At 33.5% G+C, this 23,796-nt stretch overlaps 1 protein-coding gene across 1 annotated transcript; it reads right to left on the bottom strand.

Moving 5' to 3' along the window:
- Positions 1–9,877: 9,877 nt before the first annotated feature.
- LOC126972057 (GATA zinc finger domain-containing protein 14-like) lies at positions 9,878–19,980 on the bottom strand. The gene is made up of 3 exons (XM_050818635.1): positions 19,931–19,980; positions 17,455–18,124; positions 9,878–12,050 (listed from the first exon to the last, which is right to left on the bottom strand). The coding sequence occupies exons 1-3, from the start codon at positions 19,937–19,939 to the stop codon at positions 9,985–9,987; spliced, it is 2,745 nt and encodes a 914-aa protein (XP_050674592.1). The 5' UTR covers positions 19,940–19,980; the 3' UTR covers positions 9,878–9,984.
- Positions 19,981–23,796: the final 3,816 nt, after the last annotated feature.

Here is a 23,796-nt window from a genome sequence, read left to right as displayed (position 1 = left end):
TTTATAACAATTTTATTAAATATAGTATTTTTTTAATGTAAGCGTAGGACAAACGAGCACATGGGTCACCTGATTTTAGGTGATCACCGCCGCACACAAACATTTGCAATACCAAACGAATCACATGAGCGTTGCTGGTCTTACAGGAAAGTTTACACTCTGGAAACGTAAAAATAGTCCTGGAAACACCGTACAAGGAAGCTCATTCCACAGCTGGGTTATATGTGGAAGGAAGTTCCTTAGAAACCGCATTGTAAAGAAACGTCACACACCCAGATGATGGAGTAATAAATATACCAGTGGGAGGCTCCTTTGCACAGGAAGCCGGCTAGATTATGGGTTATACCACTACGGCGCCTATTTCTGCTGTGAAGCAGTTATGTGTAAACATTTCTGAGTTTCGGTCAGAAGGGCGCCATAGCTAGTGAAATTTCTGGGCAAATGAGACTTAACATCTTATGTCTCAAGGTGACGAGCGCAATTGTAGTGCCACTCAGAATTTTTGAGTTTTTCAAGAATCCTGTGCGGAATTGCATTGTAATGGGTATCAATTACCATCAGCTGAACGTCCTGCTCGTCTCGACCCTTACTTTCATAAAAAAAAAAATAAAGGTCTAACAGCTTTTCGGAACATTCCCCGTGATATATGCGGTAGAAGACACAAAATGAAGCGACGTCTCTAAGCAATGCAATTTCTATGAATCTTATATAACTATTTTTTATTTATTTTCTTCTAGTAACTGTACATGATTACATGGGCTCTTTTTTTATTTTGTATTTGATACATAATATTTTTCTCTGGCCATGCAGTGGCCATCAGATGATATTTTGAAATAGCCTAAGCTATAGTTTTTTATGTGATTAATGCGAGTGTTACACATTTAAATAAAACAACCGTGTAATTGTAACCTTCTTTTTAAATTAGATTTATGCGTAAAAGTTACATTTTTATTATTATTTTAGTTAACCCGATGTTTCAATACCTTTCCAGATCTTGCTTTCAGAGGGACTGCATCTGAAATGAGTCATGTTAGTATTTATCATAGTTGTCATTATGAAGTTTAGCGCCATTTGTTGCCACGTAGGTGATATTTGCTTCCTGCTGCCTCTGCCTCTCCATTTGCTGCCTCTTCTTTTTTGGTATGAATAGTTGTGGGTTTGTGAAAACGAGATCTGGAAAGGTCTTGAAACGTCGGGTTGACTACAATAATAATAAATATGTTACTTAAATCCAAAAATCTAATGTAAAAACAAAGTTACAATTACACACGTTTTACAATCCCTTAAAATAATTAATAGTATTCGAAGTTGTATGGCTCCATCTTATTCTTTTTTAGATCTATGAACATTGATACGCTTACGTGTGTGTATGTGTGCGTGACCGCGAACTTAGGACTATTAATATTTTGATAGTTTTTAATGGTTCGTCAATTGCATTAAAGTTATTGTCATAATAGGTCAGAAGTCAAGTTTACTGTGCTTACACAAGGTAGGTGCCCTCAGAAGATACGTGAAACAATGAATAAAATTCTTGTGATGGTAAATTATAGGTAGGGACTCATTTTTCTATAGGTCTTCTGCATTCAAGCCACGACTTCGTCCGCGTAGATAAAGGGTTTTTAGTTTTGAAATTGTAGTTTATCTCATGTCCTATTAGAGTTCCTAGTTTTCGCTCCCATTCCCAACATATTATATGAATCTTATTTCGAGGAAGATTGATATGGCAAACTAAACATACTATTGGTATAGTTCTGTAACTACACGATGAGCTGTCTCATCGACGTGACTTTCAGTTTTTCACAAATCCCGTGGGAATCATAGATTTTTTCCGGGATAAAATGTAGCCTATGTCCTTTCCCAAGCTCTAGTCTAACGCTGTACCAAATTTCATCATAATCGGTTCAGTAGCTCCGGCCTACAAGTGTAACAAACAAACTTACATTTACATATATAATATTAATAGGGATGTACGTGTATAAATATGAGGCAATGCTGTATATATCTATCTATGTGCTACAGAAGAGAGTGAATATCCCACTTCTGAAGCTATTTATAACTAAGCTCGTAAGATAATTAAAAGAAATTAAGATAATAACTTATGCCACTCATTAATACTTTTGAAAATGATAATAATATGTACTTAGGCATAAAATCGAAAATTTTCTAGAATCTATGATTACTAAGCAAGTTGTACTGCAAGATCCCAGAAAGATTATTTTTCTTTACTTTAAGCAAAGAGGTAAATGGGCAAGGCGGAGTGGTGTGGAAGCCGTCCATGGACATCTGAAATAACAGGTGTCAAGAGATGCGTTGCCGGCCTTTAAGGTGGGAGTACACTTATATATATCTAGTTCCCTAAATCACATGGCTTAGTAAATACTGCAGCTATGGTAAGGTAAGGTACACAAACGAGATTTAAAATCAAAATTTATGAACGATGCGTGACTCGAACCCGCGATGATGATGATGAAGCCACAACCTGAAAGTTGAATAAAGACGTTCAGATTTATAAACTTTATGTCACTCAAACGGTTGGCTCAGTGGAAGAGCGCTTGCACGGAGCGCGATTGGTTGCGGTACCGCATCGTTCGTAAATATTGTTTTTAAATTTCGTTTGTTTAATTATTCGCAGAAGCCAGGGTTACCACTTTAAAAAATAACAAATTTTAGGTACGGTAATTGATTCCACAAAGTGGCTTTTTTATGAAAATAAGGGACGAGATGAGCAGGACGTTCAGCTGAAGGTAATTGATACGCCCTGCCCATTACAATGCAGTACCGCTCAGGATACTTGAATAACCCCAAAAATTATGAGCGGCACTACAACTGCGCTCATCACCTTGAGACATGAGATGTAAACTCTCATTTGCCCAGTAATTTCACTAGCTACGGCGCCCTTCACACCGAAACACAGTAATGCTTACACATTACTGCTTCACGGCTGAACCAGGCGCCGTTGTGGTACCTATAATCTAGCCGGCATTCTGTGCAAAGGAGCCTCCCACTGGTATAAACTGGCTGTGCGAGGCAAAACGCATTTGCAACTTCATTGTAAACGTCAAAAAAATTCCAAGTAATTCTGTAATAATTTGAAGTGAATATTTTAATTGTGAGCTTTTAATGTTTACTTTGACTGACTGATACCTACCAGTTCATTTATCAAAGCTATGGAACAAGGTCTTTTGTGCTAAGATTGAATACGTTACATTATGTTATGATAATTTATATGTTTTATGACAAATCGTTGAGTGGGCAGAATGACCTGAGAACTGCATTGTATAAGATTACCTTTATTACTGTTTTGAGATACTTAAATATATTTAGTTAGAAATCCTGGATTAAAGAAAATCCTTTTTTATGAAATAGGAGAATAAGCGAGTGTACGGTCATGTGCTGTTAAGTGATCACCGCCAGTAACATTCTCTTGCAGCACCAAGTGTTACACAAATAAAATTAGAAAACAAAATTTTATGAACGCTGCGGGACTCGAATATGCGACCTCTCGCGTTCCGTGCGAGCGCTCTTTCAAACTGAGTCGACCGTTCGGGTGACGAATCGTTGATAGAATCTTGTATGCTTAGTTCAACTCTCCGGCTGTTGCTTCATCTATAGGATCTTTACAGTTGATAACCTGCTCAATCCCAATATTTGCATATTAGGAAATTGACTTGAGATGTCACTCTTGCAAATGTAAACAATTTGTTATGTTTTTTCAAAGTGATAACCGTCACTTCTGGGATTAATTACACAGATAAAGTTGGAAAACCAAATTCTATGAACGATGCGGGACTCGAACGCGCGACCTCTCGAGCTCCGTGCAAGCGCTCTTTCCAACTGAGCCAACTGTTCGAGTGACGTATCGTTGATAAAATCTTGTATGCTTTGTTCAACTCTCAAGTCAGCACCAAGTGTTGCTTTTAGCTGAGTGTACGTGCTTTGGCTTCATTTGAAAGAAAGAAAGAAAAATCTTTTATTCACTTAGGCAAAATGATATTTATGAATGTCAAACATTTTACCGCCACTTTGGAAAAGCTGAGCTTTTAAATTATTAAGACTTTCGTGAGACATTATAAATTTATTTACTAACACGGATCTACACACACCAAGAAACTGTTAGTTAAAGAAAAATAAAGTTGAGCTTTAATTAGAAGAACTGGCAAGAAACTCATTACCACTATTTTAAACGTATTTTTTATGACAATAAGGGACAAGACAAGCAGGATTACAATATAGTGCCGCTCAGGATTCTTAAAAATCCCAAAAAAGCTGATCGACACTACAATTGCACTCGTCACCTTGAGACATAAGATGTTAAGTCTTATTTGACCAGAAACTTCACTAGCTACGGCACCTTTCAGACAGAAAAACAAAACACAATAATACTTACACATTACTGCTTCACGGCAGAAACAGGCGCCGTTGTGGATACCCATAATCTACCCGGCATCCTGTGCAAAGGAGCCACCCACTGGTATATATTGAAAGCTCCAGCATTTTAAATTATGTTTTATACAATGTGTGTAAAGTATGATGCACTAAAATCACTCAAACGTTTTGACAAATTCTCAAAATGTCATCATCATCGTGTAAGTCAAAAAAGAAAAAGTAGTGATTATTCTAAAAAAAAAACCTCAAGAGAGAATCGAGTTCAGTAGGTGTTTCAATTCGGAAACACTATAACTAAGTAAAGGTATAGGGTCAAGTAATACTTTCATTATTTAATTTCATTAATATTGTTATTACTTACTTTCCCGAACAGATACAACTTGGGGACCTTCAAGATTAGAACATAACTTAAAGGCCGGCAACTTACTTCATAATAATGATTATGATTATGAATGTTATTTTTATCATCCCTGGTGTTGCGGACATGAGCCTCTCGCCTTCTTCGTTTATGAAATAAAAAAACCTTTAGGCGCGAGAACGTTTGGACGCTCATAAAAAGTATTTTTTAATTCACAAATCTTTGATTACAAACAACACTAAAATGTATCTTAGTTAAAACTATTTTATTATTATTAATTATTTAATAGTTATAATATCTGCAACTCAGCTCTTTCACACCGGGTGGGTCCCGGTAACGGGTATTTAGTTAATGAAGTAATACTTCTATTGGCATAGGGAAAAATTACATAGGTCTGGGAAATTAATAGTTTCGAAAGTTTTTGTTAAATAAAAGAGAGTAACCAAATATGGGCTACCATTTTAAATTGCCAAATTAACAATTAACCATTTCATGACGTCAATAAAATCGCATCTACATTTTTAAAGAGCTAGTAACAATCTTATGTTCTTAATATTATAATGTTACTAGCTGAACCAGCAAACGTTGTATTGCCGATATTAAAATCTCGATACAAAAGTAACTGTTGATCGTACATGGGTGAAAATTTGAAGTTGTATGTATTTTTTACTGCTAACTCATAATCGAACAAATTTAAAAAAAAATGTCAAAAAAATTAAAAAATAAATCCTGTGGCCACCCTTAACATTTAGAGGGATAAAAAATAGATGTTGTCCGATTCTCAGACCTACCCAATATGCACTCAACATTTCATGAGAATCGGTCGGCCGTTTCGGAGGAGTTCAATGTTTAACACCATGACATGTGAATTTTATGTATTTATAGATGTTATAACAATAATACAGTTAAACAAAATAATTTAACAAAGTTGTTTTTTGACAAAGAAACTACGTTTTGTTGATTACTTTTATGAGTTTTTGCTTCGTCTCCGTACAAAATCCAACAAAAGTCCGCCATCATAGTAAAATTCCAACGACCGGTATAACTTATTTCCATATAATTAATGGTGTTGGAATCGCTCACCCTATTCCTCGCTATAGTAGCCCAGATATTTAGGGAAACAATCAATGAGTGATTCAAAAAAATTATTATAACATTTTTAGTATTACCCATTGCCATTCCCAGCATTTTTAGGGTTCCGTAGCCAAATGGCGGAGACACTTCCAAAGTGGTAAAATGTACCCCCATCCCCCCGGTAAATTCTAAAATAAGAGAATGATAAAACTAAAAAAAAAATATGATGTACATTACCATGCAAACTTACATCAAAAATTGGCTTGAACGAGATCTAGTAAGAAGTTTTTTTTAATACGTCGTAAATCAATAACTTAATTTAAAAAAGTGACACTGTTATTAAAACATCGATCAAAGTTACAACGAACTACAAGAACTTTTATATTCTGTTACTTGCTGCTACGGAACCCTTCATGGGAGAGTCCAACTCGCATTTGGCAGATATTTTCCTGAGATTCTCATGACATTTTCAAATTTTGCATACTTAATAAGTATTCTGATATGTGATCCCGTAAATAATTGTGTAGAGATATATTTGTTCAACTTGAATACTGTCGCGTACCAACGCTTCGACGTATATGACAAGAGTTGTCAAACGTCATATCGTGCAGCAACGTACCTGACGAGAGTTGTCAAACTTCAACACATTGATAATTTCAACAGATCCGTCAGCAATACTTGTAGGTTTGGCGTAAAAGTGTTTAGTTTAGACGCTGTAGAACCGGGTTCGATACACCTACCAGTGTATGGATTTTTTTGTAAAGTTAATGGAAATTTCTAGTAAGTTCAGGATCAAATCGAACAGAAAAAAAGGGATGGAAAATGTGTAAGCAGGATAAAAATAGTCAAAAGAATTTTCTAGTACAATTTGAATTTAAAGATGGAATGGGAGAATCATTTTGAAAATAGAACAGTTCCGGGGGTATATAAGCCGTACTAAGCGTGGCCTACGGCAGTTCTAGTTCTGACTCGAAAGTGTAAAGAAGAAGAAGAAGAAAAGAAGGAGTAGTAAAAAGTGGAAGTGTTACAAGAAGAAGACGCGTTGAAGGTACCGCCGCCCACAAGAGGAACAGCGGCAAACCGGCGAAGTGCAAGTTCAGAAAAAGTGAACGCAAATAAAGCCTCATTCCTATAAGCGGAGTATTATTTCCAATCCCTGACCCACTCTCGTGTCAATCCGAAAAAAAAAAGTGACGTAATACGTAAAGTATAATGAAAAAGAGTTGTAGCATTTACCAGCATATTATTATTGTGTCTATTGTCTGGAGTTGAAAACTAGTAAATAATCCTTAAAATTCATCTTAGCTCGGAGCCGAGATAAAAAGATGTAATTAACATCATATATCGCGTATCAATGAATAAACTAATAAATCATACAACCAATGATTCGCACATTAACCTTTTCGTTGACTGTAACTTATGCGAAGTTATTGATTACTTGTAACGTAAATTACTTATATTTAACTCAATGAAGAAGTAAAAATAGAAAAAAGTAAATTAGACTATGAATAATTTAAATAAATTGATTGTTTTCTGTGCAATATTACTTCGAACCGATTCAAACTGGAAGGGTTTGATTGCTGGTAGTGGATTATCCTCTGTCAGATTAAAAGTTTGACCAATGAAAGAGAATACTTGCCAGCATCTCGGGCACCGTGTACCCAAATTGCGACCATAATCCGGCTTAATAATATATTTTTATCCTCTGATTTTTCAGAATCACAAGAGCGTTGCCGGCCTTTAAGGAAGGTGTACGCGCTTTTTTTGAAGGTACCCATGTCGTATCGTCCCGGAAACACCGCACAAGGAAGCTCATTCCACAGCGTTGTAGTGTGGCCGGACCTGCGCTTTGTAGAGCGCTAGAATGTAGACCGGCTTGAAGTATTGCCGTGCTCTATTGATGACGCCCAGCTTCATCGAAGCCAATTTGGCTTTGCCCTCCAGATGGCCATGAAATTGGCCAATCGCTCGAGATTTCGAGACCCAGTATTCCGATACTAGGCGAGGCTTTAAGGGAAGTGTTGTGTGATTGCGTATTCTGTTTAATTGAGCAATAATAAGTTAACATCAGATCGTATGTCTGTTTGTAGAAATGTATTCTGCCAATTAAGAGCTACAACAACTAAGCCCTTCAAATCAAATCAATTTTAAATCACTTTATTCATTCAGGTCAAGGAAACGGCAGAAGTGTTTTAACTCAACTTAAGCGCTTCCTTATATACTTAACCTTCGATTAACAAGCTATTCTCTTAAATCTAATTTATGTTTATACCTCTACAAAGAAAATGCAACAGATATACAGTGTCATTTTATTATTTTATCCAGACTTATAGGATGCGTTATCGTTTGGATTGAAATATACATGTTCAACGTAATAAACATAAAAATACCAGCGGACCAAGCAAACGTTGTATTGCCATTTAAAGTAATAAAAAAAATCAATATATAAAATTTTTGGGGTATAAAAATAGATGCAACTGATTCTCAGACCTTATTGTATTCGATTGCCATCTTGCAACCCCATAGCGGATTTGTGGATGGAACAGAATAATATAAGAATACAAAATAGTTGTAGATTGTAGAAGGGCAAAAATTTTAAGTTATTAATTATTTATTATTAAGTATGTAAATGCTGAATCATAATAAAATAAACATAAAAAAAATTGTCAAAAAAAATATATTTACGCATATGCATACAAATCGGTTCAGCCGTTTCGGAGGAGTTTGGTAACAAACACCGGGACACGAGAATTTTATATATTACATTAAAATTTATGTATTGTAGCAAGGATTTCTTATTCGTATATGAGTTCTCATTTTATACTGTTGGCTGCAATGATTCAAAAAATAAACAATCGAACTGGCCAGATCACAAGTTGAAGGGATAACGGTCGGCCTTCCGCCAAATATTTAATACAATTCAAATTAATATAGCATAGTAGTTATATATAATAGCAACTGAATAATAAATGAATGAAGGAAAGTTTGTGAGTTATTATTCTACAATACCCGTGTTAAAAGGGCTCACACATCAGAGTATACAAAGAATAAGCGAGTAATCAATCAATTTATGTGACCCAGTAATTATAGGTACCAATCTCTCTAGTAGGCTTCGTAAGATACATAATAGCTTTAAGGGTAAATGTATACACTTCTATAAAGTCCCAGCCACTGTTCAGGCATTATCTATAAATAAATTTAAATGTTTTATAAAAAAATGCCTCTGTCGTAAATCATATTACTCCACTGCTGAATATCTAAATGATCGGACAGCCTGGGACTAGATTGTGATTATTTTATAGCGATACAAATGACTGTACAGTAAGGTATATTTTTATTGAAAAGAGCGCAAAAAAGGAATGCTGGGAGAGTTTCTTGCGCCGCTTCTTCTCTCTCAGAGCGCCATTTGTTTCCGAATCGGTAGTAGTATCAAGAAGTTATTAGAAATGACAACAAAAAGAATTCTAAAGGAATCAATTTTGAGAAAATAAATGCCTTTTATGCCTTTTAATCTTTTAAATAATAAATATGAAAAATGGTGTATGCTTAAGACGATACGACATAAGATTTATAAATCGATGAGGCTGTAAATGTTGGTTTAAAATATTGGTAATGAGTTTCTTGACACTTCTTCTCATTTAGGCTCAACCTTTTGCGAAGTGGTGCTAAATGTTAAAATGAAAGAAAACTTGACATTCATAAACATGTGGCATTTTTGGCAAAGTGATTTTGATTTTATTTGAAGTGAAATTTCGTCGCGTCGTCTTAAGGTGAATAATACGATATAAACGTATGCTGACTGAGCAAATCTCCCTTAATCGACTCGAAATCAGGAACGGCTTAGTATAATTCAATATCATTCACATACATAATGTAATCCGTTGAATGATCGTATTAAGTGCTGTAGATAACTACAAAGTATGACTATAATATATTAACAAAAAGGAAAAAAAAATTAGTGAAGTGGCAGCATGTGTCATAAAAACCTTGGCTTATACCGACAACAGTTGTGAGAGGGTTTGAAAGGGTAAGGAGTATTAAAACACTTCTTATAATAAAATATTTTATTTATAGTCTTTACATCCAATTATTTATTATATAATATCACGAGAAAAATACAGATTATGTCATTATTATTTCTAGGTTTATCTCTAAGTTATGGCACATTAGTAATGGTATCCTGTAGCATCAAAACTGGGCGGCTTTCTGTTTGCGTCAAACTGTTCCCCAATAACACCTTGATTTGGTTGGGCTCTAAATAAATTTGTATTTTCTTGCTGTGGTCTCAAGGCCTGATTTTCATTGTAGATTAGCTTCTGTTCAAGTTGAGTTTGTGTATTTTGAATCTTATTCTTGCAACAGGCACTTCCGAGTATCGTTGATCCGAAAAGTGGACGAGTGTTGAACTGTGATGGGGATGCCGATTGACCTGGGGTGGGCTTGGATAGATTTGGTTTGTTGTCAAGAATAGGTTGCCTTTGGGTATCAATATTTTGGCCTGGAGTTAGTTCTGACTGCGGCATGTTATTTGTTTGGGTATTAAAGTTATTCTGTTTGGCTGGTTCACTAACAACGGTTGCCTTATTATCTTGTGAGACAGGATTGTCATCTGGTTTAGTTGTATCTGAAAATGACTGCATTGGCTTTGTGTACTCATATATTTCATTTTGGGAATTTTGGGGTTGACCTGTTATTTGGGTAAGAACAGAAGATTGATCAAAATTTGTACCTACAATTTTATTTGGTTGGCTTTGTTGTTGGGGAGATGTGGTTTCTTTTGCAAATGTTGAACTTTGTTCTGGTTGCCTATCTTGGTTTAATGGTGTTCCTGTCACTGGAATAATAGCAGACGGAAATCTGTTTGATGTAATAAAAAATTGGTTTGGAGAGTTGAAGCTAGTTGATTCGGTTAGTGTAACAGAATGTGATGTTGGCTGTTGAATGAATGATATGCCAGATAAGCGCTTGTCTGTAGAAGCTATAACTGTCGATGAAGTATCAACAGGTATTTGGTAATTTTGTCCAATTAGTTTTGAAGAGCTAAAGGGTCTTGAGTGTTGATCAAAGTTATATGTACCATGATGTCCCTGAATTTGAGAAAAACTTGTGGAGCTAGACAAGGAAGCATCGCTAGGTATTGGTTGGAAAAAGGGTAGTTGTGAGGGTTTTACTGTACCTTGAAAATTATGTAAATCTTGAGTTGTTTGAACTTGAGCTTGACTAGTTGGCTGGAAATATTGTTTCATGTTACTAAAGTGTTTTGTAGAATCACGGGTTGGTTCTTGTAAGTGAGAAGATTGAGTTGGTTTAATTGGACTATTATCACTAGGCTCATTTGAAATGTCGATATTTGTGGATGGCGTGAATTTATGAATATTATTGTTATTATTTATCAGGCCATTTCCTTCATGTGAATTGTAATGGTTCAATGATTGTGCTACGTTGGTCAGTGATTGTCCAAAACTTGCTTGCGTTATGTCTGTTTGCACTGATTGGTTCAAATGGGGTTTGAGGATGTGATTTCCTTCTTCTTGGGACTGTGCAAAACCAATGGCATGTTGATTATTTCCAATAGATCCTGTTTGTGGCTGACCAGAGATGGATGTTTCATAAGAAGTTGGTTTTGAACTTAAAAATGTAGATCCAGGTGATGTGACTTGATTTTGTAATTTCTGTTGAGAAAGAGGAATACTAGTGGTTTGCTTATTAAATTCTTGATTGTGGTTGTCAGCATTACCACTTAAATGAGCATTAATATTTTGCCCAGCTCCAAAATATTGATATGATTCTAGGGGATTGTTATTGCTTTGTATCTGAGTTTTATCAAATAAACTTGCAGTTTGTGATATTGGACTAGCTTGTTGATTTAGTGTTGTAACTCTCGTATTTTCATCAATTATTTGATAATTACTTGGTTTTGATGCTACAGAGTTTCCAAATGTAAAAGTAGATGGGCTATACTGATTGTTGAATTGATTATAAGTTCCTGTGCTTCCAATGTTTAGTTTTGAAGGTACAAATTGAACAGGTTCTCCTGATGGGACTTTCTGGTTGTCCGATTGCTTATTAAATCCAAAGTTTCCAATGTTGGGTCTCGAGACTTCAATGCCCTGGTTGATACCACTTTGCGCCACTGAGGTGGGTCGATTTGCTAATTTATTTATTACTGCATCATTATTGTAGTTCTCGGAGTATTCACCTCCTACATTGTACTTATTGGTATCGTATGAGCCTGTAAACAGAAAATGAAAGCTGTACAATCATCTGTCAACGTCTCTTACAAAACTATTTATCAAACGGTGATACATCCATTAAACAACAATAGGCTTTGAAACTAATCTTGTTACGTTAGCGAATTTGCTTTTGAATTCTAATGAAGATTTAACTTATTCATTAGAGCGGTGAAAATGAAAGATGCACATTAAGCAATGGTAGACATGTCGTGATTTTCTAGATTCTGGCTTAGACTTATTTTCTTAATATTTTTATTAACAACTAATAATATTAAACTTCAGGTTAAACATAATATTAATAATAATAAATTTGGGTTTGTTTCATTTACAGTTCTTTGTGTCTATTTCATATTTTTTTATAAGATGTCGTTTTGGTCAGATGAATTAGGAACTGTCATTTGTTTAAAATCACATGTGCGTCAGTAATTAAAATCCGGCTTAAATATTTTTCAATCTCTAATAATCTGCTTTTGACTTGAAATTCGAATTTTGTTTAAAATAATGTTGTTTGTTATTGGGGTATTTTATTTATTTTTTTAATTCTGTCTTTCTAGTAGGAAAATATAATAATAATTAATTTCGATAAAATAAGCGACCGTTTACTTTGAAGGGGAGCAGTGTCAGTGGTTAGTCCTGAGTTTATTCGTCTCGCCAGGGCTTTACTAGCTTGGTTTGTATCTATGTAACGGAATGCACGTGACTATCGACCCCTTTTGTAACACTGTCTTAAATTTAAACTGTAATATACGAAGGATGATGACTTTGCCCCATTTTTTTCAGAATCTGCATGGTAAGAAATATTTCCTTATTAAATTTTGTCTTTGCACTATAGATTAAGGCGCTAATTAATACATGTTTGTAAGTTTTTTTTAACTTCTAGGTATATAATGGTCAAGCGGGATTATTGTCCACCCCAAATGATTTCTCTGCTCGTCTGAAGATAACTTGAATATAAAATAAAATGTTTGTAGCTTCAGAAAGTAAAAAAAAAAAATATAACATAGATTTAAATGAAACTAATGATCCATTTTTCTAGTCTTATCAATGATAAAATCGAGCAAGAAATAATAAAAGTATATTGATAAAGTCTTTTTTGAAGTGGGTAAAATATTAATTTTTACATTAATTTATACATTAAAACAGTGCTTACTTATGATTACACAACTGAATTTTAAACCCCATCAAGGTTTTTTGTTCTAAATTAATAAATTATTAAACATTTACATTATATATAAATATAATTGTGTTTAAATTATTATCGCAAATTTTGCTCTGAATGATATAGTATCCTTAGCCGACTCTAACCTTAATTTACCCAAACGAGTTTTTTTATGACAATGGACGAGACGAGCAGGTTCAGCTGATAGTAATTAATACGCCCTGCCTTATAATGCAGTGCCGCTCAGGATGATCAGTAAGATGTTAAGTCTCATTTGCCCAGTAATTTCATTAGCACAAACTCAATTTACACATTACTGCTTCACGGCAGAAATAGGCGCTGTTGTGGTAGCCATAATCTGGCCGGCATCCTTTGCAAAGGGGCCTCCTACTGGTGAGCAGAGTGTTAAGAGAGTGAGAAGACTGGTAAGTAGAGTACAACAAAAAATGCTCAGCATGACTAGTTTTACTTCGTTAATGAAACAATAATCTCTCCTCAATAACATCGTTTATTTTTAATTTTTGAAGCTCTTAGGCGCTACTTCTTTAGGCGTGTTATGAAAACAAAATGAGAGTGAAATTTTAAGATGCGCGCGCATCACTGTAACACAAAAGTAACAGGTTGAAGTTAGTTCTTAAATTTTTATGACGTTTGCGTCATTCGTTATTTTTTTTGGTTTCTTCGTCCATTATTAGGACAGGCTAAGGGTTCAAGCTCATACAGCCGTATTCATTATTTAATAATTAATTGTCAAAGCCAACTTTGCAAGATTTTTACAAAATTGTTCTTTCTAAAAACGTAGAATAGCACGAGGAATAAATAATTTTAATGATTTTTGCTTCGTTAGGCCAAAGAAGTGTAACTTATTATTGCGTGCATACATAAGTACACACACACTTTTTTTTTGACATCTGAGAATTAGTCACAACCCACACGCATTTAAGTCATAATCATTTAAATAACAAGGTGAACTTGATTCCTAGCCTTTCACTGAATTCACTTCAAGTGTTTTTATATCTTTTTACTGCGCTCTTATCCTGTATCAAGAAAAGCTTAATGAATTGTTGATACATTTAATACAGGTTTCTTAACAAAAATATTACATTCGCTCTTACCTTACTTACAACAAGATTTTTGAAGCAGGATATTTCGGCTAAGTTGTTTTTTTTTATGATATGATAAGTGGAGGCTTATTCAAGTGTAACCGTGATGGATTTTCAAATTAAGAAAACATATGTTTGTGTTGAACCCTATTGTAAGATTTTTTTGACACAAATCTTAATATATATAAATTACGTGACACGTTGTTTGTCCGCGATGGACTCCTAAACTATTGAACGGATTTTAATGGGGATTACTTCATGGAGTGCAGTTTGGTCCAACTTAGGATAGTTTTTATTTCGATTTGGGACCTATAAATATTTATTTGTATGGACATATTTTCTATGAGAGAATTTAGTGACGCACGGTTTGACAGTTCCGCTGTGAAATAATTTCATTATTACAACAGGGAGCATTTTTACGAAATAATTCTCGATGTTTTGAAATATTATTGGCAATTTCCTATAAAACAGTATTTTTTTTATTATCTACAGAACAACGTCTGTCGGGGCAGCTAGTATTATTATAACTAACTAATATATTAAACGTTAAAAAAATCATATTGTACACTTATCTTACTAACAAAATGTAAAAATCAAAGAAAATAATTTTTGAAGTGAAAACACTTTTAGTCGTGATAAGCCCTCTGTTTTGAGGGTACTGATTGTGGTAGCGTCTGATGTCACGCACGGATATCTTCGCTCGTTCGGGTGAAGACAACTCGAGTCGCTTATGAGCAATGATCAGTCAGAATAAAATCTTCCAGAGCGTTTAACGTTTAGTTCTTAAAACTCTCCAGAGATAACTTATTATGTGGCTTGATATTCTAAAACGTTGCTATCACTGTGTTGTTATGTTTAGTTAGGTCACTAAATTTATTTTGATTAAATGACTCAGATCAAGCCTGCTTCAAATTCAAGTTGAACACATATTATCATACATACAGAAACTTAAAAAGGAAACCGAGGGGACAATACAGGAGATGGTCAGACGAACTTAGGACGGTAGCACGCAAGACATGGAATAGGTTAGCTAAAGATAAAAGAGTGGAAGAAGTTGTAAGAGGCCTTTGTCAATAGACAACCACATAGTTATAGATACATAGTTAAGGATAGTTTGTAAGTATATATGTAAATGATACTATCTGAATAAAGGCTTATATTATTATTAATATCATACATCACGAAGGAGACCATTGTTGAGACTATTGTACACAAAGTTACTTACTTATACTCGACTACAATTTAAGAAAATAAGTACTGTATATAGTATTATCAGCCTCGGCTTCATGATATTTTCACTCCTGACTTCCGGGCACACAGTTTTGATAGACACGAAAACGAATTAACAGTATTTAGGAAGCTATTAATTAATATATTATTGTTAAATCCACTATGTTTTGATTGCAATACTAAATATATTTAATACATTATATCTTTAATATCGATTCATAATATTTAAAATAATTATGGATTTCCGCAAAATAATTCGCATATTCTACCCTTTGAATCAATAGTATTGACCATTTGCCAGTGGAGTTTTTCAATCATTATTACCTAATAACAGCTAGTAGTGTTTTTTATAAAAGAACAGGACAAACGACCGTACAGGTTACCTTATATATAAGTGATCACCTCCGCCCATATTCTCTTGCAACACGATACAGTCTTCATCATATTTACTTAGACCTATTCCAGTAAGAGCGAATAGCTTTGCTATTTTAATTCAATGAACTATGCAATAGTTATAAGCAAAATATGTTATATTCATTCACTAATAACTTCTTTATAGAGAAACAGTTACATATTTCGATTGGAAGTTTAAATTGAATTTGATTATAAATTAAAAATGCCCACTTAGTTTTTGTCTATTAGCTGCCAAAAGAATTAATAAGAGATGTATCGTATTTTTAATTATATCAAACTTAACCATGATCTCAGAAACAATTAATCAAACAGCCCATTAAGAGAATCGATAGAACGTGGTAATAAAGCGATTTATTTCAATGAACGACCGCGTGTGTGATCGAAACGGAGGTCAAGAACCCGAGAAAATATTACATGAATGTTTATTCCGAGGATTAACTTCAAATAATTTATTGTAACTGTTGTTAATCTGCATTTTTGTGGTGTATATAACATTGAGTGACGGGTATTCTTAAGAAATAATTCCATTGTTATGATTAAGCTGTCGTAATAATGAAATACAATGTATTTATTTGAGTTTTGTATAATCTTGTATTAACGAGAGTGTTACACATTCATATAAATCACTTTTAAAAGATTAAAACGCGTCTAATTGTAAGTGTGGTTTTACATTAGATTTTTGTGTAAAAGTCTAAGGACAGGGGGACAGTCCCTCTGTAAACGAGGAAAGGAAATCTGAAAGGTCTTGAATCATCGGGTTAACTAAAATAATAATAAAAATTTAACTTTTTCGCCAAAATCTAGTGTAAAAAATCAGTTACAATTACACGAGTTATAATCCTTTAAATGTGTTTTATTTAAATATATTTGAGTCGATTAACTGTTATAGTATACATAGACTTTGATATATAATCTTTCATTTAATAACTTCTCTTTATTATTTTAGTACAGAAATTAATTTTTTGAATATTATAGATATCTAAAATTATCAAAAATCTATTTCATAACGAAAATATAGATTCACTACAAAAAACTATCCTAATATAGAACAGTACTTCCCAGACCAATGGTTTTATTGGTCTGAGCTTCATGCACTATTTCGATAAAATTCCAGTTAAAATATTTTGAATTGTTTCAAAAAGAACTTAACATAAAAAACATTCCGGCAATGGATATCAAATAGACATTTTCAGCATAGTTTAAGTTAATAATAATTAAAAAATAGGTCATAATATATGATTTTTTGCTAAAATAATTAAATAAAATTCATTTTAAAATAATACCATAAGTATATTAATTTTATTTTGAATCAATCAATTGAAAAAAGTGAGCCGATATAGCTTTTCTTAATCATAACTGATCTTAACAAAATAAATAAAAGGAATTATAAAAGAAAATATTTTAGATGTTGGTGCTGTCCTGAAGGTACAATACTAATTGAATTATAAAAAAAAACGATAAATTAAGTTGTCGGAGACAAATTAATTGGTAACTTACCATCATCAACCAATCCAGCAGCCTCGTCTTTAGCATTTTGTTCCAATGCTTGCAATATTTCCACAGGGATCGGAGGTGGTGTGGGTAGATGTGACCCCATGGGCTTGTATCCATCTTTACCTGCCGTATAAGTCACACTGTATACTTGACCATCATCACCAGTATACGAGAAACCACCTTCACTATTTACACCATCGATAGACACGCCAGCTTCTTCTGCATTAATACCATTGTCTGTCTGAAATGCGTAATTGTAGGAATCTGGAGAAATATCAGTTTGATATCTAACGATGCTGGCGACGCGATCTCGACTCGCTTGGATTCTTTCAGGTCTTCCTGAGCTGTAGGTGTTTAATTCTGGTCTATTGGGAGAATCTCTGAATGCAGCCTCGCCAACTTTCGAAGCGGTGGACCCGTATGAGATCCGGGGCGCCCCAAGACCAGAAACAACATCCGAAGATCGTGTTCCCACTGCCGCGTCGACTACAATTCCTTGGGACTCATTCTCATAGCTTCCTGCAGGTAATCCACCAAGACCTTGGTTATTTGACCTCGTAAATGGTAAGCTTAGGATATCTGATGTACCTCCAGCGTTTGCAGCTGATGGTGGCAAATATGTCCTATCTAATTTAGCAGCATTACAAGTCACTATTAGAACGGCGAACGTAATCTGGAAACAAAAATATTTATGTAATTTTATAAAATTATTGGCATATTTATAATAAAAGGATGTTAAAAGTACATTTTTATGGCTGTATATAATACTTTTTTTTGTAATAAAAAACTTTTTGGAAAGTTATACGCTAGTTGGCCTATTTATGTGTAACTAGGCCTCTTACATGTAAATTATGTAATTATTCAAACTACAACGATTTGTTTAAATTCGCATGATGGATACTATTTGCCTTTTACCCCGACTCTACAGAAGTAACTTAAGCAAGGCAGCTAATAAATAACAAGAATATATAGTATGCTTAAATAAAACACTTTTTATAGGATTGGATTTTATCTGAAAAAGTCTCAACACGTTGGGTTAGCTAAAATAATAATATAAGTGTAGCTTTTTCGCAAAATTGAAATATAAAAATACAGTCACAATTACAAGCGTTTTAATTCTATAATACATGTTTTATTTAAATGTGTATGTAACACTCGCGATAATTAAAGAAAATACTAAATATATGTTTTAGTTTTTGTAAAGTATTTGTTTTATTGCAGAAATTACGGAGATTAACAATTTTATGAAATACTTTTTTGAAAGTTTGTTACTGCTTTTCAATGCTTGTAACCCTTCTGAAACGTCTTCTTCTTAAAAAATTTACGGCGTTCTTAGATTTCAATAAAAAGTCAAGCATTTGTAGATTTGTAGAGTATTATTGGTGAAGAGAATCTGATGAAAATGACCACAAAAGGCCTCCAAAACATCCTTAAAGTGATTATTTGTCAAGTTTTTACTTTTGGGTTAACTTGTTTTAAAGTATTTGCATGTTCCAAGTCGCTATTTATTTTGTATTCTTTTTAATGTGATACGCTATTTAAGTATTATATAATTGTATCACACAGCTGGTATGAGAATATGACGCCTCTTAAGTTCAGTGAGGGTAAATAGAACCCAGGCAAATAAAATATCTGCCAAATTCTTTGAGCAGTTCATCGACCGATACTCATTCATGTAATCGGATCGGTTATAAGATACTTGTAATGATATGCGATATTCAATTATATTTAACAAGTAATTCGAAATTTATTTGTTGTATACAGGATACTTCATAAAAGTAATAAATAGTAGTTAAAAAAAAGTGTGTGTGTATTAATTCATGCACGCAAGAAGTTATACTTCTTTGGCCTAACAAAGCAAAAATCCTTAAAATTATTTATTGCTCAAGCTATTCTACGTTTGTAGAAATAACGATATTGTTAAAATCTTGCAAAGATGGCTTTGACAATTAATTATTAAATAACGAATACGGCTGGCTGTACGGGCTTGAACCCTTTGCCTGGCCTAATAATGGACGAAGAAACCAAAAAAAAAACGATTGTCACAAAATTCAGAATTCTTTTGGAACCAAACTTCACCCTGTCACTTGTGTGTTACAGCGATGCGCGCGCATCTTAAAATTTCACGCTCATATTTTTTCATAACGCGCCAAAAGAAGTATAACGACAAAAACTAAAAAACACTCTTTTTATACAAAACCGAACCAAAAAAATAGAAAAGAAATTTAAAATTATCATCAATTACTGCCTTATAGACGATAGATGAAGGTTATATAATTTAACGAACATATTTATGAACTCGAATCCGCCACCTCTCGCGTTCCTTGAGTTCAACAAAGCATGCAAGATTTTATAACGATACGTCACTCGAACGGTTGGAAAGCAGACATTGTTATCATTGATAACTGTGTGAAGAAAGCTGCCCTTTCTTAGATAACTAAGGCACTAGTTACACCATTAAACGCTGTTACAACATTACCAATTTCATTTTTCAAAACCCCCGGATGGTTCCTCAATGATGGGCCAACACTCACTGCAACTCCTCCAACCCAACTTCTGCTTTTTATACCGGTACAAAACTCATCTAAAAAACGTGCTTACAATTTTTCACCACGATAAAATAACTGTTGCAATTCTACTGTATCAACATATATGACCTTTATGCATATGCGTTAAGGTTGATAATGTAAAGTTTAGGTTAAATTGGGTGCATTTTATCACGTGCGTAGATGGACGCATAGATCCCGAGCTTGAGTGTGTTCAAAAATGCGTTTAACACACGACTTTAATTTGAAAAGAATCGGTATACTTCAATAATGAACGCTGATAGACTTTTCGTGAAATGTTATTTAATTAAAATTATAAATGGACCGTTAATGAATTTAATGTCAAGGAACTTTTTAATTAAATACCAATATTAATTACAAGCTTGTACGTGCTTGATATTGTGTCTAGATTATATGAAAGTACGAATATTAAAAAAAACGTATTTTTACTAAATCTATTTATTAATATGCGCTATTATTATAATATTAATCCTAAACAAGGCTTTTAAGTGAATTGCAAATGTAAGATAATCTTTATTTCGATTCTAACGCTAAACTAAATATAAGTTAAAATTAGATACCTGTTCAGTACTTTAAGAGACATCGCTGATCAAATTTTCAAGTATTTCAAACAAACAGATTCTTAGACAACGCAAACAAACAAATAGAAAAGTGAAGAAGCGAAAAGAAATCTAACAATGGCTAAAAAATTACTTTTGTTTAGTCACCCCTTTGTTTTTTATTACATAATAGCTCTTACCCGCGACTTCGTGCGTGTGGAATATTTACTTTGGGGAGCATTTTTTATTTTTTAATATAATCACTTTGCAAATAATACACAACCAACTGCTGTGGTTGAAACATTTTATAAGCTATCAACTATAGGCCTTTCATTCCCTTTTTTACCCCATACAGGTTTAAATTTTAAAAACGCTAGAACAAATATTTAAATTATAAAATTTTATAAAGTTAAATTTCCGAGAGCTTAAGGCACAGAATACCATCTTTATCTGCATCTTAAATTGTTAAAACTAAAATTGTAATTTTTATGTGCAATATGAGACACATTTTTCCAGACATCATTCTTTATTTTGAGGACTAATTTATCAATAAATTGAGACCTTTTTTAACTTATTCACAAGTTGCAAGCTGTATGTGTTGTTGGCTTGCGAAGCAAGTAGTAATTGGACCCAAGAATATTAGGGAAACGAAGAAATACGCGGTAATGAAATCAATAAAAACTTCAACACTCAACGATTTATTAGAACTATGTATTTTATGGATCGGATTAAAGAATTTAAATAAAATGTTGCCAGCACCATTTCCTTTACCCCGACAACAATAATACCTTATTGACAATGTAAGTAGCAAACTCGCATTATAAAGGACTTGTCCCGTTTTTGTATGAAGTGTGTTTTTTTTTATTTTATGGTCACACAACAAAACCAAACTACGATGCCAACATTAAATTAAGTAATCTAAAATAGCTACTTCAATAATTTTAAACACCTGTGATTCTGTTAAATTAAATATCAAACCTGCTACCAATGTATTTAATATAGCAACATTACAAATTAAAAATATATTATAGTCTTTATTATTAGCCTTAAGTCAACATGGTATTTATGTTATCTGCCTTATACTGTCAACGCCAAAAATATGTTTGTTTACGTTTAGCAAAAAGTCCAAGAATAGGAAAGCCTACTGGACTTGGATTATATTATTCCTTAGGTTGATATGAAGTTTATGTTGATATTTTCATAATATCACTTCTGTATGTCTCCTAGCCTTCTATATTATTATATTAGGTTGTTTGTCGCGTATCTACAGCACAGTAGTTAAAACATGTGATAAAATGCCGCGTGAATACAATTACTAAGTGGTAAATTCTGTTTACTATCAACTCCGAGCTCCTCCAACTCCATCCAAAAATGATTTATATATTTCCTCAGTTTACTCTTTAATGCTAACAGCGAAAATAATTTATTTACTGTGTTCTTGTAGGTACTTTTAATTGTTGTGACTTATGACCAGTTAGGGACACCTACACTAAATCTGACATAAAAAGTTTTAATTGACACTTGAAAGATAAAGCTCTGGAAATAAATAATCTGTGAGTGAGCTAGCATGTATGAATGCTATACATACAAAAAAACATGTTTACTTATTTGAAAATAAAATAAAATAATAATTTAAATGATAAAAAATATCAGAGATTTTTACAATAGAACAAAAAAATCATCGAATCTATACTAAAATAAACATAAAAAATTAGATTTTTAGATGTTAGTGATAGATATATTCAAATATTTTTTGTGAAAACGCAGGTGTTAAAAATTTATTGGTCAAATAAGGCTAGATTGCAAGGCCTTAATCTAAAAAACTTTCAATTATAAAGTTTAAAAATAAAAATATTAAAGGACCACTTACGGCCAAGTCTTTTATGAATTATTCGATTTATGAAAACCCTTAAGTATTGAAAGTCATTTAATTGTCTATCGAATATTAGGAAAATTGTCAGACGTGAGAAAAACGGGCGCTTGGAACTCTTAGCGGCATTTTAAATATTTTCAACTGACTTCAAAATACAAAAAAAACTCACTAACAACACACATAAAAATATGTTACTAAAAAGTAAATAATAACCCCCTTATTCATAATGGTCCGCTAACTTTAAACAGCCGCTCAGGAGTGTTTTTTCTCATTCTGACTTAGGTCAATAGAAGAAGATAGAGTGAGAATTAGCAATGCATTAAGTTAGCAGACTATTATAAATAAGTGGGTAAGTTTTTATACTTAGAGACATATATCTAATGTAATGTAAACAGGAAAATATGTTATTCTATGGTAGAAATTACCTACCACTAATTTGAAGGATCTCCTCAAAAGTATAGAAATAATTGTAGCGATTTTGGTATTTTCAACAAAAAATATACAGTTTAGTAGAACTGATTAAGAAGACCCCAAATGATCACCGGAACTTTAACGGCATGTTTTTTTATGAAAATACGGGACGAGACGAACAGGACGTTCCGATGATGGCTATTGATACGCCCTGCCTATTACAATGCAGTGCCGGTTAGGATTCTTGAAAAGCCCGAAAATTCTGAGCGGCACTACAATTGCGCTCGTCACCTAGAGACATAAGATGTTAAGTCTCATTTGCCCAGTAATTTCACTAGCTACGGCGGCCTTCAGACAGAAACACAGTTATGTTAACCCATTACTGTTTCACGGCAGATATAGGCACCGTTGTGGTATCCATAATCTAGTCGGCACCCTGTGCAAAGGAGCCTCCCACTGGTAACTGTATTTCATGTATGGCGACAAGACATTTAGGCTACTAACAACAACTACCAACAAATTAAAAGCAAATTTAAATACTACTTTTCATTTTTCAACAGACCTGATGACTATTAGAATCATGTATCGTAGTCTGGAATTGGGATCAGTAGAACTGTCCTAAGCTGTACTTGGTATATACAAAAATCCCTCCCTAAATTGTAATAATATTATTCCGCGTTACAATTACTAGATTTTCGCGATGATACCTGTACAATATTGTATATTTTTATTGAAAAGAGCGCAAAAAAAAGAATGCTGGGAGAGTTTCTTGCGCCGCTTCTTCTCTCTCAGAGCGCCATTTGTTTCCGAAGCGGTAGTAGTATCTAGTAGTATAAGAAATGACATCAAAAAGAATTCTAAAAGAATCAATTTTGAGAAAATAAATGCCTTTTATGCCTTTTATGCCTTTTTACCCAAACATACATTTCGTGATATAAATTTAATAAAACTTACA

This window comes from Leptidea sinapis, chromosome 25 (genome assembly GCF_905404315.1).
Source record: "Leptidea sinapis chromosome 25, ilLepSina1.1, whole genome shotgun sequence".
Lineage (NCBI taxonomy): Eukaryota > Metazoa > Arthropoda > Insecta > Lepidoptera > Pieridae > Leptidea > Leptidea sinapis.
The sequence above is the reverse complement of the archived record's forward strand: the minus strand, read 5'-3'. Positions and strand labels throughout refer to the sequence as shown.

Excerpts from the sequence above, each read along its gene's own strand:
- LOC126972057 (XM_050818635.1), bottom strand. Across the intron at positions 12,051-17,454 it reads TGCTGGATTGGTTGATGATG|GCTCATACGATACCAATAAG; the intron begins GTAAGTTACCAA and ends TTCTGTTTACAG.